At 41.4% G+C, this 17,830-nt stretch overlaps 1 protein-coding gene across 1 annotated transcript; it reads left to right on the top strand.

Moving 5' to 3' along the window:
* The first annotated feature begins 258 nt into the window (after nt 1-258).
* nectin3b (nectin cell adhesion molecule 3b) lies at nt 259-16,477 on the top strand. Its single transcript, XM_062433616.1, has 7 exons — nt 259-330; nt 468-537; nt 9,328-9,675; nt 10,967-11,266; nt 12,135-12,252; nt 12,755-12,906; nt 15,807-16,477. The coding sequence occupies exons 1-7, from the start codon at nt 259-261 to the stop codon at nt 16,475-16,477; spliced, it is 1,731 nt and encodes a 576-aa protein (XP_062289600.1).
* Nucleotides 16,478-17,830: the final 1,353 nt, after the last annotated feature.

The following is a 17,830-nucleotide window of genomic DNA, read 5'->3' as shown; positions in this document are numbered from 1 at the left end:
CTCAAACATCCAACTGAAGGAACAGCAAGAGAAACATATTTCTGAGTGGATGGGGACTTTAAAATATCCTGCTAATTGACAAACAAGAGGAAAACAACATATGGAAATGTATTCATGCAATACACATTTTGGCAGAATTTTTTTTAAAAACCTGTAGATGTATTTCAGTGAATAGCAGGGAGAGACAGCAAAGAATAAAGTGATTTGATAAATCAATTATGTCGGGTTATCAACAGAGGTGACGTAATGTGTATAGTAATGGATCATTCCTCCGGGGGGGGGGGTGTTGCTGTGGACCCTCGACAGATGACCGTTTACTTCCATTGCCAGGTGAGCTCGCGGCCTCCCCGCTCCGAGCTGTGTAGATGGTACAGTCCAAAAGCAGTCTGGAGTTGTTGCTGAGGAGCTTCTTCTGTTCAGCACATACCGTCAAAGTGGTGTGCAGGCTATGCCTTTGTGTCCTGTAGCGAGAGATTGCACTGTTTCTTAAAAATGTTACCGTCTTCATACCGGAGTTACCTCGGACAGCAGGGCAAGGTCGCATTAATTCACCTTTTTTTGAGCAATATTACAGGTGAGTCGGGAATATTTTGTATGGTAGTTTGTATCTGCTCCACAACCGTTACACAGAAGTTTTGTGATAGAGCCGACTGTCTCAGCATAACTAGCTACCATAGCCTCCTTTAAAGTGGGGATTATTTGAAGTAGCAAGTTTGGCAAGTTGAGCTGGTGTCATTTTAAACACCAAAGGAAACTTGGCTACAAGTTGAGTTGAACGCCTCGGAGTGGTAACCAGCCAGCGCCGCCGCCGCCGCCACGGGTGATGGTGCGACCCGAGGCTGCCATAGAAACCCTCCATAGAAACCGGCGAGCAGCAGAGGCACTGATATCCAGCTGTATGTATACACTCGGATCATTGCAGATTCAGTGGCAGCCATATTAGCTCCAGAAACATTTTTCAATAAATGTAACATGGTGCTGTATGTGTCACGCTAGCTGCTTTTGTAAAACTGTTGAGAAACTTACAATTAGATCCTAAACATCAGAGCTTGGCAGGTCTGGATGAGGGTCAGCCACCATGCGCCTGCACCGGAGCCTCAACTCATTATGGTGTAATCTAGGGGTTGGCAATTTATTAACTCCACCCTAAAATATGGCAACTTTGTGCCCAGTGCTGAAGTGTTTTTCTATTAAAAACTCAAAACTGAAAAAAGAAAATATATAACAGTTTATTTCCAACTTTGTGTGTAAACTATCTTCACATCTGTTCTCAAGTTAGCACATTATGTGTTTAAAATGAATGAGGATGCATGTCTGAATATTGCAATGTGTGATAAAGATGTGCTTTTCATAAAGCCGCTTTTCTGGACAAAGTCTCTCCTCCTCTACAAAAAAAGGACGAAGTGAGATTTAGGATTAATAATTAAGAAATGTGTTTGACAATAAAATGGCTTTATCAAATGTTACATGTGCATGAAACCAGGCGAAAGACTCCCTGAACAGAATACCTTGTTTTAGGGATGTCCCGATCCAGCTTTTTGCACTTCCAATCCGATACCGATATTATAGCTTTTAGCATAGGCCGATACCGATACCGGCCGATCCAAGCATGTATTAAAGATTAAAGATATTTACTTATTTTGTTGTTATACTCATGTTGAAAAGGGTTTTACTCTTAAGAACAACTAGCCAACTTAATTAGGTTAGTTTGAATAATCCACAATGGTTGGTAATGAGAAGCTGACCTGTTTATTCTTAACAGGGTTAAATAAACACAAAATAGACAAAATAATAAATAGTCAATTAACCACACAAACTGAATTGGCATCAATGCTCTGCTCTTGAACAACAAGAGTGTAAACCAAGGCTTAAAAAGCCATCAGTGCAAACAATATTGTAAACTGTATAAAAAAAGCAAAACACAAAAAAGCTGAGTAGAAAATAAATAGTGGGATGCTGGACAGGTCGCTAGGTGTGCTGAAAAACGCGGACCGGATTTAGGGGGAAAAGCTGAAAAAAACTGGAATGGATTACCTACATCGGTGCGCTGGAAAACACGGACCGGAGCTTTGAAAACAAACTGGATCGGGAGTCCGGATCGGGATTTTCCCGTGCAGGCCGATCCGATATTGATATGCATTTTTTTGCTAATATCGGCGGCCGATCCGATCCAAATATCGGATCGGGACATCCCTACCTTGTTTAGGAAAAGGAAAATCACTCACATATTAAAGCTTGGCTGTGCGTTGGTTGGGACAATCATGGTTTAGTGTCCTGTCTTTGCAGCTCGGTGTAGCCTTGCTGACCAATGAGCAGGGCTCAAATTTAGCACCAGCCATCAGCCAAATGCTAGTGAATATGCAAGAGGCTGGTAGATTTGTTCACTCACTAGCCAAAAAAACAATAGTAATCTGTTGATTGGCTGGTAAAATTTAAACATTCACACTTTTTGGCCAGTTGACAAAAAGTTAATTATAAAACCTGCCAGTGAGTGTATTTTCAGTTTCTCCCCCACGCTGTTTTCTCCTGTCATATCTGAAGGTAGAGAGAGTATGCTTGACTGATTGTATTGCACATACTTAATTACACACGATACCACTGTTTTATGTTGGAGAGGCTCTCGAGCACTTGAGCCTCTTCAAAGCAGGACACGAGTGCTCAAAAAGCTGGACAGTGTGCAGAGAAGAGAAGCCTCTGTACCAGGACTGAACTAGAGCTGCAACAATTAGTCGATTAGTCAATTTATCAATCGACAGAAAATTAATTGGCAACTATTTTCATAACCAGTCACTTTAGTCATTTGGATCCTTTTCGATTTTTGACCGTCGATCAGACAAATCAAGACATTTCCAAAACTCACCATGGGCTCTAAGACATTATAATGAGTATTCTTCACATTTTTCTGGCATGTTACAGACCAACTGATCATCTCTGGTGTCCTGGTAGCCGGCTCGTTAAGACGCTCGTCACATAACTGCAACGTCTGCGGTTTGATTCCAACAGCGGACCTTTGCTGTACGTCTCCACCCCATGTCTCTCTCCCCTTCATTTCCTGTCAGCTCTCCACTGTCGCTTTAATAAAGGCATAACATTCCCCCTGCCCAAAGAAGAACCAACCTAAATGATTGGGTTTGCAACTTGGGTCTTGTTTTTTTCCTGACCAAGAGTCCACAATCTAAAGACATTCAGTTTACAGGCAGAGACAACCAAAGAAACCTGAAAATATTTACATTTAAGAAACTGGGACCAAAGAAATTGGGCGTTTCATTTTAATAATGACTCAAACATTTAATCATTTATCAAAATGGTCGGCGATTCATTTTCTGTTGATTGACTAATCGTTGCACCACTAACAACACGTATCAATTAACTCCCAAATTATTTTCTCAATTAATCAATAATGAAAATAATTGGTGGTTGCGGCCCTTGACTGAACCCAGACTAGGATCTGAATCTCCTGTTAAAGACTTGAGACACGAGACCCAGAGACCCCCAGCCACATTATGCGACTGTTTAGTTCCTCCAGAGTTTACGTTAAGGAGCGGAGACAGGTGCCCGTTAGCTTACGTCTGCCGCACATTTCAATGAGGAGTTTGACCTTGTGCTTTTGTTGAATGCAAAACAGATGCACAAATCCTCTCCCTTGCAATGTAGTGGTCTTAAAGGAAAATAATCGTATTTTCTCAACCAAATGCATACTTTGTTTCATTAAAGCTGCATTAATCACATTTCTGACCACTAGGGGGCAGGAGACCCTGAAATGAGCTGACACTCAGAGCCACACCTGATCGTACCTCAGGCTTCAAATACTGCGTCTATACAGAGCGTCTCTGAATCTCGTTTTCAGTCGTCCATCTCACATGTGTTTGATCGTACAAATCCGCTCCTATTTGAATCATTCCAACTGTTTAACAGCTGCGTAACAGCTCAGGTTTCACTCGTGCTGTTTGCTCTTTACACTTCAAGTCTGCGTCTCTTTCATTTCACACGTAACTATAGTGATTGTGTTTTTAAAATGTATTTATTTAGCTCTGAGAGATGCCAATACACGAGCGACCCGCACGCCATACTGTGCCTGAGCGCATCCTGTGTACACACAGACGGAGGTGTAACATTGCTAGTTAGCCAGTTAGCGAACAGCTGCCTGCTCACAAAACCATCCAGATGTGAAGCAACATTAGCATCCGTTTGCAGTCTCGTTTGCGTTTCATGTAGTTTACATGGTTACAGTTTCTACACATCGGCATTAGAGCGATAGACTTACATATCAACTCACCTCCTGTGTGCAGGAGTCTCTGTGTGACAGGTTTTGAGAGACAAGTAAAACAAATCCAAATTAGTGCCTCTTACAACAAAACTGATGAGTTAAAAATGTGAATCAAACAAACAAGTATTAATTTGATGCACCTGTGTGTGTGTGTGTGTGTGTGTGTGTGTGTGTGTGTGTGTGTGTGTGTGTGTGTGTGTGTGTGTGTGTGTGTGTGTGTGTGTGTGTGTGTGTGTGTGTGTGTGTGTGTGTGTGTGTGTGTGTGTGTGTGTGTGTGTGTGTGTGTGATTTCAGCGCTAAAAGTCAAACTGAAGAGAACAGGATAAGATCAGACTGTCAGAGAGCATTCAGTTGTTTCCTGTCCCTCTCTGCACAGCTGGCTCTGCCACCTCCACCCTAACATCGTCACCATTTATGTTCTGATTTCCACTTTTAACGAGACACGCTGCCCTCTGGCAAGACACACATATTAATACACTGGCTGCCACATAAGTGGTGCATGTGAAGGTAATATTGACTAAAGTGAGAACGAGCAGCAGAGTGTCCCGAGGGAGCAATGTGTCCTTGATGCCAGGATATCTATAATCTGTTTTCTTCTGTGTGAACGAGACACATTGTGTTACAAACCAAACTGAAAGTAGCTTTTCTCTTTGAGGATACTTAAAGCAGTTTATCGTCTTTGTCTTTGAAAGCACAAGAAGAAGAGAGAAGAAATGCTTACTGCTATGTCAAGAAAGGCTGCATATAAGATCAGATAGACTTTGCCCTTATTTTCATCACTTCTTTATTCCGAGTTGAGGAAACGAGGGCACGCTTATGTAAGGTTGTCGTCATGTCACCAATAAAAATTTAATATAGTCGCTATACCTCCTCCATTACATATTCAGTGCAGGGAGAATACGGCATCCTTTCTTCTCTCCATGCCGTTATTCTTACTATCGAGACATATCACCGCCCCACAAATACAGCAAGTTATCAGATCAGTTTTCTACCGAGCCGGAGGCTCGATTACAGGATGTTTGTACAGTAGTGGCCGTCTGCATTCAGGTGTGGCATTTTTACACTTTTCATTGAAACCACTTTACGCTAAGTAGAATAAAAACGATGCATTCATTCAGAGATGATGAGTATCTCTTTATGTGTTTACACAAAAACATCAAGCATACATTTTTTAAGGGATGAACATTATGTGGGGCGTTAATTGTGACATGAACTGTGTGAGCAGTTAAGTTTATTTAAATGTGTTCACAGCTCGCAGCGTCGTACTCGATCACCTGACTGAACCCCTCGTACGGAGGAGTCTCTGTTTGGGGCGACTCGCTAATTAACTTCAGCAACTGAACCGAATGCAAACATTAGCTCGGGGCTACATTCAGAACAGCTTCACTCCTCCTCTTGGGAAGTCGTGAAGTCTGTGTGTGTCTGTGTGTGAGTAGTGCATAGTGCTATTTATTTGATACGGGGGAGTTCTCCAGGAACATAAGCCTCCACGTCTTTTATCGCAGCTCGGCAACTGGTGGCTCATTCAAACTGCCCTTCATGTCTATCTAGGATTTGTACGACACCACTGAGTCCTGGACTGATCATCTGTTGGTTTAAATGCTCCACCACGTGTCCTCGATGGCAGCTGCCTCAACATCACTACAACATTGAGCTCCCAGTAATATTTAGTGTTAAAACGTCATTTTTGAGAGTCTTAACACCACAGGCCAGAATCAGATGTTGTAGATTTTACAATGTTTTTGGTTTTTAACCCAGATTGTTCACTCCAAATCATATAAAATTCATATTTAATGATGTCGGATGCCTCAAGAAATTAGCATCCAGTTTTTCTCTTGAATGCTTTTTTGTATTTAACAAGTTTTCATTTGTTTCTGTCTCATGTCGACGAGCTGTAGTTGATTTTTTGTTGTCAGTTTATTTTTTCATCTGATTTATAGACTTTGTGTAAGGAATGATTGTGCGTGCGTGCGTGCCAGCCCTGAAGTGTGAGTTCAGACCAATGAATAGCCGTAAATAGCCTGTACATTCAGAAGCTTCCACAGCTGAACATCTCCCTGCTGTGAGGATGACTCATGATACTTACTCTGCAAAAACACGTTGACCACAATTATCATGATTTAATATTAACAATTAAACATTGAGTTCATATTTTAGATCTTTTATCGACAGCCTAAACTGAACCAATTCACAAAAAGTGCTAAAAGGGTTAGAAGTCATTACATTTAACAAGTGCATTAATAGTTACAATATTTATTCTCAAATCAGATATTATTAGTTTAAATGTCACACATGTGTTTAGTAATTATCTGGAAGCCTTATTAACTCACTAAATTGTAATTAACTCTTTAACCTTACAACATCACTACAAGCCTGAAATTCTGTAACCAGCTTAGTCTTCTCACAGATTCATACTTCATTCAAATGGCAGTAAAGAAAACATTTGCACTTCATACTTCAGGGTTTGGGGAATTTCCGTCTACTGTACTAATATTTGAGGACATGGTCTTTGAGAAGAGGATTGGCCTGAAACGGAGCTGTTGTTGGCAAAACAACAATACAATATTTGGAGTCAGTTGCCGAGCAGCGCAGCAGGTTTTGATTTATGGTGATGTCTTCCTGCTCGCAGATTGTTGCAATTAGTGATCTGGTTGAAGGCTCAACCGAGCAGTGTTATATTTTCTCTATGAAATTGAAACATAATCCTTTTTTTCCCCTTTGTTTTATTTTTGTTTTGTTTACCCCAATCTTGGTGATATATTCCCTCATACGTGACTTTGCTCTCGCCTTTTTTCTTCTCTCAGCGATGATGTCATCTTTGTGTTAGCATATCTCATCCACTCTTTTTTTTTTTTCCCCCGGCCGGTCTCAGTCTGTTCTCTCTACATATCTCTCAGACTTTCCTCAGCGCGGCGATGATGAGGTCTCCGTTTTTGAGATGTGCCACATTTCTGACAAGTGCAGGTGACAGATGCGTGTGTTAGTTATATTTGGACAAAGGATGTACACACAGCCTGCTTTTAACTCTTGAATTCGGGTCAGGAGGAGGAACGCTTTTGAAATGAAACAAATTCATCAATTGAACATAACGTCACACAGTCAGCTGTGTGTTATTTGTTGAGAAGCCGAGCGCCTGCTGCGGTAGTATCAAGCTCTGATTCTAGTCTGATCCCCACAGATGTCGTGTGCTATTGAACTTACAGATATTACTTTTTTTTCTTTTCTTTTTTTCAACAATTCAGGTCAAAAGTAACAGCAAAAATATTCTTTACTCCCTGATGCTCTCATGGTGTTCTTCATTTGTCTCTGATAAATGAAGAACACCATGTGTGTGATTTCTGTGTATTGAGACAAATAACGTAACTGTCCTGTCAAAACAAGCAACGAGGTCCGCCATCATACTCAATGAATCATTAAGTCTATGAAATGTCCAATAAATGGTTAAACACACGTTAGGGCTGTCACTTTTGTCTAAGATCAAGTTCGAACGATTAACAAATGTCGCGCAATTTGTTCAAATGTATTCGAATACCTGCCCCCCCCCCCCCCCCCCCAAGGCGGCTGCTCTGCGTGTTGCTCATTTTCGAAACAAAACATATTCACTTAAAGTCTGTGTAAAGTCAATTCATTGATTTACTTCTAAAAATATTATGCCTGTTGGAAAATGGTTACAGAAAACATGTGAAAAGGCTGATAACTATGCAGTACTGAATTGTGGAGATAGAGCCTTAAACTGTTTCTCACGCTCTCATTTTTCCAGATTTTCTGAGCCTGCAAAAAATGGCTACCCCGTGACGCAGTGGCGTACCCGTGTTACCTTGGTCCCTCCCCCACTATATAAGTGGTTAACCTGACTAGTGGCGAGTTTTTGTTAATATCTAACACTACTACTACTACAGTCTACAGTTAGCCAGTTAACTGAGCTAGCCGCCGAGTTAGCTAAAGAGCTAGCAGCTGAGCTAGTGGCAGAAAGCTCTCAAACATAGCGTACATGTTTCTGGTGACGTGATTGACAGGTGACACTTGGTAGGGGGCGGGGTTTCAGCGAACTCGGCGGGCACGCCCACAGCGTTTGGGAGCAGAGAAAGAGGCTGACTTTTACACAACTTTGAAGGCTAATTTCATATATTTGGCGATTTTTTTAATCATTCAAATTTGGCAGGGTGGTTAACAACACACTTTTCTGTGGTATGTCAAACCCAGAACACATATTTATTCTTACTTTACACAGACTTTCATTTACAGATGGGTCAAGAGCCTACAATACTTTTAGAGCGCCCACTGCTCGATGAGACGGCAACAACAAAATATAAACAAAAGGTCTAATGCACTACTGATAGCATTTAAAAATTCGAATGGGTGAATTATAGTTTGACTGGGATTTTCTTTCACATCATGTTCAATGAATGTTCGAATATCTAATAAAAAGTGACAGCCGTAACACATGTTGTAAGAGCGCAGAGTGACATGTGGAGATGTTAATCTAAAAAAAAACAGCAAATATCACAAAGCAGGTGTTTATAATTTCTATTTCACCCAGGTTACTACTATTTTTGCTGAACTGAAACAATGAATTTTCACATGTAATTTCATGGTGATTGAGTAATCCATTAATTTATTATTTTTTCAGCATTAATATCAATATGAACTGAAATTTATTTACTTAGAAATTGAGATTAAAGTAGATAAAAGTGTTACTTTATTGCTCAATATTAAATAGAAAATGATTGAATTATCTGGATTCTGAATTTCTCAAAGGTCTCGATGAGTAATAATGTTCAAATTCACTAGTGAGTTATATCTTATTTTTCCCCCGCAGGGATTTTTTTCTTTGAAGGATGAGATGTGGATAAGAATAAAATTGCAGCAATTGCAGCACTAATTGGGCAAAAACATTATGTATCAAAAACAGTGGATATGATAATTTATAAGATGTTTAATATAAGATGTCTTAACAATCAAAGGTGCCGTGTAAGTGCTTTTTCCAACTGTTTAGATTGAAGATGGTATATCATCCAAACATGTTGGCTCATGATTCTTTTTGTGTGTCTCCTCGGCAGGTGTGTGGAGCAGTCAAGTGATCGTGCCGCAGAGGGTGAGCGCTGTGCTGGGGAAGAATGTGACGTTAGAGTGCATGGTGGAGGTGGGCACAAACCTCACGCTCACTCAGAGTTCCTGGGAGCGCCGTCTGCCTTCAGGCTCTGTCACAGTGGCTGTCTACAACCCCGAGTTCGGCATCTCCATCCCGCCAGAGTTTAGCAATCGCCTGTATTTTCGCTCACCATCCTCTCACGATGCCACCATCGTACTGGAGAATGTGGCCTTTTCTGACGTCGGCATATATACCTGTAAGGTTGCTACATTTCCACTGGGGAACACTCAAGCCTCCACGACCGTTAGTGTACTCGGTAAGTGTGTACGTTTACACACATCCGTGTTTCGTTGTGATATAGATTCCTGTAGGTATTGTCAGCTGAAACAATTACTCAATTAATTGATTAGATGATTATCAGAGATGTGCCAAAAGATGAATTAATGTATCTAAATGTTTGTCAAATGTGAGTATTTGCTGGATTACATTGTTTTCTATGATAGTTAATTGAATATTTATATATATTTTGGAGTGTTAGAACAATGCAAGTAATTTGTGATGTGAATTTTTCACTATTTATAGACCAAATATATATACACACACAATCCATTTATTATCGTAAAAGGATTCCAGCATATCTGGGTCAGATAGTGGCTGCTATTAGCTGCCAGATTGTTGGGCGTTTGCTGCATAAAAGAGAGCTTGATGATGACAAATCAATATTTGAGTTTTGATAGGAGTATTTTTTTAGATAATGATATATAGAGATAAGACAAATGTTTGTTAAATCTCTCACAAAATGACAAAACTGATGTTCAGTGTAATTAATTATATTCCACTGGTTCAGTGACTCATTTTTGATTTCGTTCAACCTTTATGGATTCACTCATGTTGTTTGAGGATAACAGTGTCACATCATCATGATAACATTACAATGACAGTCAATAATAACAGACAATAAACAGTGATTATTGACTGTAGTCCAGTCCGAGTCTAAATGAGTTTGAAGTATAGCTCGACCTCCTCAGTGTGGTGGCTTTGAAAGTGTACCCTCCTGAAGCTTGGACTAGGTTGTACTGCAGTGTTCTTTATATGGCGTCCGCCCTCCGCACAAACTCATACTGAACACTTTCAAGCCATCAGGATTTTGCCAGCGTCAGGTATTAGTCTGAGTATTAGTCTGCTCAATTTTGGAGCAATAGCAGGTTCTAATGTGTGTGTGTGTGTGTGTGTGTGTGTGTGTGTGTGTGAGAGTGTGAGAGTGTGAGAGTGTGAGAGTGTGAGAGTGTGAGTGTGTGAGTGAGTGAGTGAGTGAGTGAGTGTGTGTGTGTGTGTGTGTGTGTGAGTGTGAGTGTGAGTGTGTTCCCTCAGTCCATTTTCACAGAACAGATCACAGGGCTGGCTAGAGCTGCTAATGATGGGTTGGACTGGGAGTGGAATGATATAAGTAGAGAGAGAGAGTGAGAAACTGGTATTGGTATAAACTGAATTATAATTTGAACCTTTCAAACACTGTAATTAACTCGGAAAAATAAACTTAAATTTTAACATCATAATGTGGCAACTATTTTCTTTCTCCTTTCTTATCTTTGCTCTCTCAATCAAAGTGGAGCCGAAGGTCTACGTGTCTGCAGGATCAACCGCCCTGATCGATGGTGGCAATGAAACTGTGGTGGCCACCTGTATTGCTGAGCGGGCCCGTCCCCCCGCTGAGGTGTCCTGGGAATCCAACCTTTTCGGCCGGTCAGAAGTGCAACTATTTGATGAAGCCAACGGCACCACGAGCACACAAGTGCGCTACCTCTGGCAACCCACACGCCACGTCCAGGGCCACGCACTTACCTGTGTTGTCCGCCACCCGGCACTGCGGAATGACTTCAGGATCCCCTACCAGCTCAATGTGCAGTGTGGGTATCTGTTATTTTATTTTATTTCCAACAGTAGTCAGCTGATGATTTTTGGCCTTGTCAGCGTTGGTGTTTGATTTATTTGAAGCACTTCAACAACAATTAACTGTAGAAGTAGTTTAATTGACAGATGATATCCTTACAGGTCTTAATTATGGTTTTAAAAAGGCTGTCCTTAGTGTTTTCCTCATTTTTTAAAAGTTTATATTATTTAGGTTTTTCTGTGTCAGTGCATTTTTGTACTTGCCCCTAAACTGTCAAAAGTGAAAGTATTCTAGTGAGCCCCGATAGATGGTAGTGTACATATTTATACTTTGTGGGGCATAAATGGGTCTCTGCATACCATCTGCAGATAGACTGGTATGCATTTAAGTTTGGTCTTATCCAGTGATTTATGATTATTCGATGTTAGCACAGCAACAAAACTGCAATAAGTATACAGCAAACATTTTGCCATGGGACAAACACCCTGCATTATGTTTAGATGTCATCTAACCATCTAACAGAGGAGCGGTGGATTGTTGTCAAAATCCATGTGATACTTACTTGGCAATGAAGAGTACAGTTGGGGAATAATGTTTATGATCTTCTTTGAAATTGTGCTAACTATCATAAGCAAGTCATTGCTTCCTCTACACTGTACTTTTTATTCATGTTTTCACATTACTAAACACCTGAGTGCATATTTGGAGGACACCAGCTCATGTCTCTAGGCTGTAACCGTCCTCAGACTCCACATAACACTGCACACAAACTAGGCAAACAGTCATCTCATGTGTATACTGATTTAAAGTGTAGTTTCCGTACAAGATTAAACTTTTTTTTTAATGTTGTAATTTGATGGTTTTTTTCCCCCCTCTCTCTGTAGTTGCTCCTGATATCTCAGTCGTGGGGTATGATGGAGACTGGTATGTGGGCCGGGAAAACGTTCAGATGACGTGCAAAGCCAACGCAAATCCACCAGCTCATCACTTCAGATGGATCAGGTGTGTGTGTCTGTATATCTGTGTGTGTGTGTGTAAGACGTTTTCCTCTTTAGTTAAGGCCCCGAAATACTGCATTGTAGCTTGAGAAGAGTCTGTTCAGTACATCTAAAATGCAATTACCTTGCAAGGATTTTAATTTAAAAGTAGAGTGTTAATGTGATTTCACAACACAAGTTACCATGGTCACTCGGTCCTCCATCTTCCATTGTGTGTTCGCATCAAAAACAATGGAAGCCCAGCTCTCACGTTAAAGAGCTGCAGTGTGTTGAGTTTCAAGAATCAGGCACTGCAAAGTTTTCTGAAAGCTTAAGAGAGGATTAGTGACTGAAGAGTTATATTTGCTTTGCTTTCAAATTAATACTCATAAAAAATCTTCCAGTCATTGTTTTATGGTTGTTGTTTTTTATAGATCCAGAAAAAAAAACGTCCCAAGGTTCATGTTTACATAATGCGGTTTTAGTCGTGGGTTTGTCTGAAAGTTTTTGTCTCCTGTGAACCTCAGATTGGACAGTGAAATGCCACAAGGAGTGGAAACGATAAACAGCACTCTGCTCTTCCTGCGTCCCCTCAAGCGCAATGACTCTGGAGTTTACAGGTGTGAGGTTGCCAATGACATCAACCTCCGCAGTCGGGATGTGCGCATTCTCATACAAGGTGAGCGGAGTATACACACCGGAACACAGCTGACTCCTATTGCCTCCTCTTCCCTTAGGAAGCACTGTGCATGCACGCACGTCATAGAGGGTATCGCTGCCTGTGACATTGTCCTTCAAGCTGAAATGTGACACTGTATCACTCTTGCCCGTTCTGTACATACTGACAGTCTATCAAACAGTCACCAATTTTTCTCTCCAGTTCTTTTCAATCTCTGCGTCCGTCTCTGTTTTATGTGAATGGAAGTGTGTTTTGACACCGATAATATTTGACCTGTAGATCTAGTCTCATTGCATGCCGATTAGCCTTGATTAACATTGGGTCTCCAGATGTTGAGAAGGGGAGTTCCTGGGCCAAACACATCTGCAAATGTTTAAAGTCTCTTCAGACCACAGTGCACTGTGTCTGCTGCGTCCTGTCTCAGCTTGGCGTTTCAGTATGTCGTGTCCCTCTGTTGTATATGATGAGCATGTTCCTCTGTTTTCGCCAAATCTGTCTCGTCTGCGGAAACCCTCTTCCTGAATGAAGTTCTGATTATGATGTGATTTTTCTTTTACATCTCTCTTGCTTCCTCTCCGTTTCTTTTATTTCTGCATGTGTCATGCAGTAAGATGCAAAAGCCTGCAGCCTGACTGTAGATGATGTCCCAGATTTATAAAACATTAACTAGTTCTTTTCAACTCCTATTTATTATTTATCATCCATATTTCATTTTCCTTTGAGAGGACCTGTACGGTTGTGCGCAAGCTTACACATGTTAGCGTACCCTTCGTGTTGTGTGTGTGTGGGTGTGCTCACTGCCTCTGCATGGAGTTGTACAATTCATATACTTAGAGATTACAAACCTTCGGGTTCATGTTTCTCTTCTCTCAGAAGTGAATCTTTGCCTCACATCTGACATGGCACGGAGGTTAAAGTGGCAGAGCAATTTTGCAGCACCATTATAGCTTTTAGACTCAGATTCTTTCCATTACTTTAGTTCCTTCTGATCCCGGCTTTTTGCTTTTCTGCTTTGTGGGCATCTCCTGATCCACTGTTCAAATAGTGGCATTTTAAAACTTTTAAAATAAGATTTCAAAACATATTTTCATGCAATTTAAGAATTTAATACAAAGTAATCTGGTTATTAGAATTGACAATCCCAAATGTACTCTTGTCATGAAGCTTGGGGAGATCCCTGTTACCATTATGTGTGTTGCATCATCGAGTCACCTCAGTAAGTCTCACATGTGCTTAATACATGTATTAAAAAGTTAGTCAACTTCTCTTCGACTCAACAGCAAAAAAAACTGCAGTGGGTTACACAAATGCAGTACTACTGTAATTATGACTGATGTGCCAAGTTTCTAGGTACCAGATGTCTCTATTTTCATTTGTACAAATTTGACAAATCCATACCAGTATATCAGTCTCATCCCAATCAAGGATTCTGACTGCAAGATTAAGAAACTCCTGGTTACGGGGTTTCAGTCCCCAAGAGTTAGTTCTGTGATTTAAATTGGGATGATTTACTTTGGCAGTTGCAGATAACAGCGTTTAATTGAGCCAACAAAGCGAAACATTTATTGGGCACCTGTCGCAAAAACACTGTATTAAACTGAATTAAGCCAAGTAATCCTAAAGTAAGACATGTCATCAAGGGAATACTCTTCTACACTATAATACCAGTTGGAAATGAGCAAGAAACTAATGTTGTGTACCTGTAACCAAGTCATTTCCCCACCGAAGCCGAGTGAGAGCTGTTTGCAGCGCCTGGAAAACGAGCCTTCACCTGCAGTCGATTATGAGACCACCTGAGAAGTCAACAGCAGACACAGCTTCACAGAAATGTTACTGACATGGTTGAACAATTGTGATAAGATGGAAAGGAAACTTTACCTGGGTGTTCGTGTTTTTATCGACACACTGGCATCGGTCACCTTGGTTACAAGTGACTCTGTTGATTTAAGTACTTGAAAGGGCATGATTAGATATCCAGGTGCAAAGTGCTCTAGCAGTCAGAAGGAACTGAATACAATTTGAATGAAAAAATGATTTGTGTTATATCCTTCGTCTTACTTTCCTGTTGTATTTCCACCCGAATCCATTCACTCTAGTTCTAGTTTGATTCCCTGTGTACAATGTGCTCTGTTCAGTGGCGTTTGGTTTGCTCCTGTTTATGTGTGTCGATGTCAAATTAAGAAAAGCAATACCTGAAACTGTGAGATTTTGTTAGCAAGCGAAGCCTCACAAATGCAGTACAATAAAACCAAATGGTCCATGAAAGATTTGTAAAGACCCTTCCCCGTTTTTTGTTTTTGTTTTGTTTTTTTGTTTTTTGGGAGGGGGGGTTAAGTATCTATTTAGATTTTTTTTTTTTTAATCATGGAACAAAATGATAACAGCCTGCCTCAACCAAAGTCAAAGAATACTTAAAATTTGATTTAAAATGTGTGTGTATAATTTAAAGGTGGTCACTTCAGATCTGTAATTACTGTCACTTGGCTTTAATCTTGGGAGAAAATGAGAAACTACTACGTTATAAGGTCAGTTTGAAAAACCTGCAGCAACGTGGTGAAATATGGTGCTCTTTATTTTAAAGGGGACACAGTTTAGACCATCCTGGTAAACCTTCTCATTCTGCCATCCTCTAATACGTCAGCCCATTATACCTAACCCTAAAGTGTTGATGTTTTACTGACTTATTGTTTAGTAAAGTTCTCACTGCAAACCTGAGGCTTCTGTGAGCACCAACAGTACTCTGTAGTTTAGTATGTGTTGTAGTTTAGTTGGTGTTTTTGTCAGCCTATCCCTACTTAGTAAAATGCTGATGTAGTTGGCATTGACATTCTCTGCTTCTCTGTGTGTTCATCTCTCCCCTCCACCCTCTGCTCCCCTCTCACCCTCCTTCCCTCCATTAGATCCTCCCACCATGCCTTCCACCATCACTGCTCCTGTCCTAACCGGTTCTGCCTCCTCCACCTTAGTGGATGATAAACACCATGTCCTCCTCAGCTCCCCCACTCTTGAAGCCCTACCTGAGGGTAATCTGGGTTCCATAGTGGGTGGGGCTGTGGGCGGGGCCTTGTTCCTACTTCTGCTGCTGTGTCTGGTGGGCGTGTGTTACCTACGGAAACAGCAGACCTTCCACGGGAACTACTACACCAAGCAGTACCTGGGCCCCAATGACCTCCAGAAAGCCCCCGCGCATCACGAGCTCCACCCCACCAAAGCTGGCAGCAGCTCCCACCATCAGGACCACGACCGAGAGGAGTGGGGCGGCCGGGAGCTCAAACACGAGCGTGACCGTCGTCACCATAGCAACTATAACGGAGAGGAATATCCCTCTAATGGCTACACTAGGGCAATGAGGGAGAGCAGCCACCACAACAGTCAGCAGAACCACCACCACGAACACACACAGTATTCTAGTCCGCGGCAGGCCAGAAGTGCCAGATACCCTCATCCGCCCAAGCCACTGGAAAATGGCTCCCCCTACATGTCAGACGACTGCTACGATAGCGGGCCCGAGGGCGATTATGTCTCTCACACGGATGGCTCAGTCATCTCTCGTAGGGAGTGGTACGTTTGACGAGCTACCTGAAAACAAGACGGAAATTGAAGGGTCTCGTTTAAATTAGGAACACCTTATTTCTCTTTTGTACGCACACTTCTACTAATATCAGTTCTGTTGTTCCCTCGTTTTGTTCAAGCGCCCTGGTCGACACTTGAGATATGTCTGTTCTTGATGTGGATCAACTGTGGACTGCATAGCCACTTTGACAGTAACCGTCCACCTGCCTGCAGAAGTGGGCAGGTCATGAGTTTGTGTTTGTAGAGACTATTTGAAGGTCATGATATATGCGCTGTGTTTGCCTTACTACACGGACTGCCAATTTATTTAGAATTACTAACGTATCTCAGTTGAGGAAGCCCTGTGGGCTTAAAGATGTGGTTGTCTGAGGAGACAGTATCTTTGTTTATTTATACAAAATCAGCCTTGTAAGGCTATGTGATGCTCATTTGTATATGTTGATATTGCTTACACTGATGTGTTGAAAAGGCCTGTGACCTCTCAGTAATGTTGGCTGATATTCAAGAATGGAAGAAAAATGAATCCGTGCAGTTCAGATGGTTACCAGTCCTTTTCCCCAAACTCAGTAAGACACAGCAGTCATTACAGGCTAATTTAAAAAAGGATTTGTCTCCCTGAGAAATCAGGACGTCTCCATGATTGATGACCTCTCCACGCTGATTCATGGTCATAAAATGTATTGCACTGCCGTTTGCAAAACTTTAATGGACAACCACATTATTAGACCATTTGTTTTTCTCTAAAACGTCTACCCTGAATGTAAATTACCACGATGGGAGACTTGGGAGTTTGAGGACTTGACCACTGATGTCTGTGCGGTGTCCTTGAAAAATGATGGCCCAGAGTGGGAACCTTAAGAGCATTTCTACTGTACGTTCTCTGCTTGTGTTATCCCAGGAGGGAGGGAGAGAAGGTGGGGGCAAGCAGGGAGGCTCAATTCACTGAGCGTATCACATACTCACTGACATACAGGGAATGTGTGATATGCACATTTGCTCCAAAATGATTTCATCCAGTGCAAGTTTAAAAAGTTTTGAATGTTAATAGTTCACTTTGTGTTTCATCTGAGTTGAGTTATCTACATACACAATCTCCTCTGTTATTTTTTCTACACAATTATAATGGATATGTTTGAGAAAATTTGCACTCTGGCACCAAACCAGGGCTCTTGGAAATTCAAGAGTGCTATCAGCAGGGGCATTGTTTAAAGCAGGCTACAGTATGGCAGCCACCATACGCTGGCCTCTTAGTATTATGTCACACAAAGAAAGCATTCAAGACTGCAGGCGTTACACCACAAATAACCACCGATGGTCTAATTTCACTATTCGAGTAATCTGTAGAAACTAG

This window comes from Scomber scombrus, chromosome 14, assembly GCF_963691925.1.
Source record: "Scomber scombrus chromosome 14, fScoSco1.1, whole genome shotgun sequence".
Classification (NCBI taxonomy): domain Eukaryota; kingdom Metazoa; phylum Chordata; class Actinopteri; order Scombriformes; family Scombridae; genus Scomber; species Scomber scombrus.
This window is presented reverse-complemented; position numbering and strand designations above follow the sequence as displayed.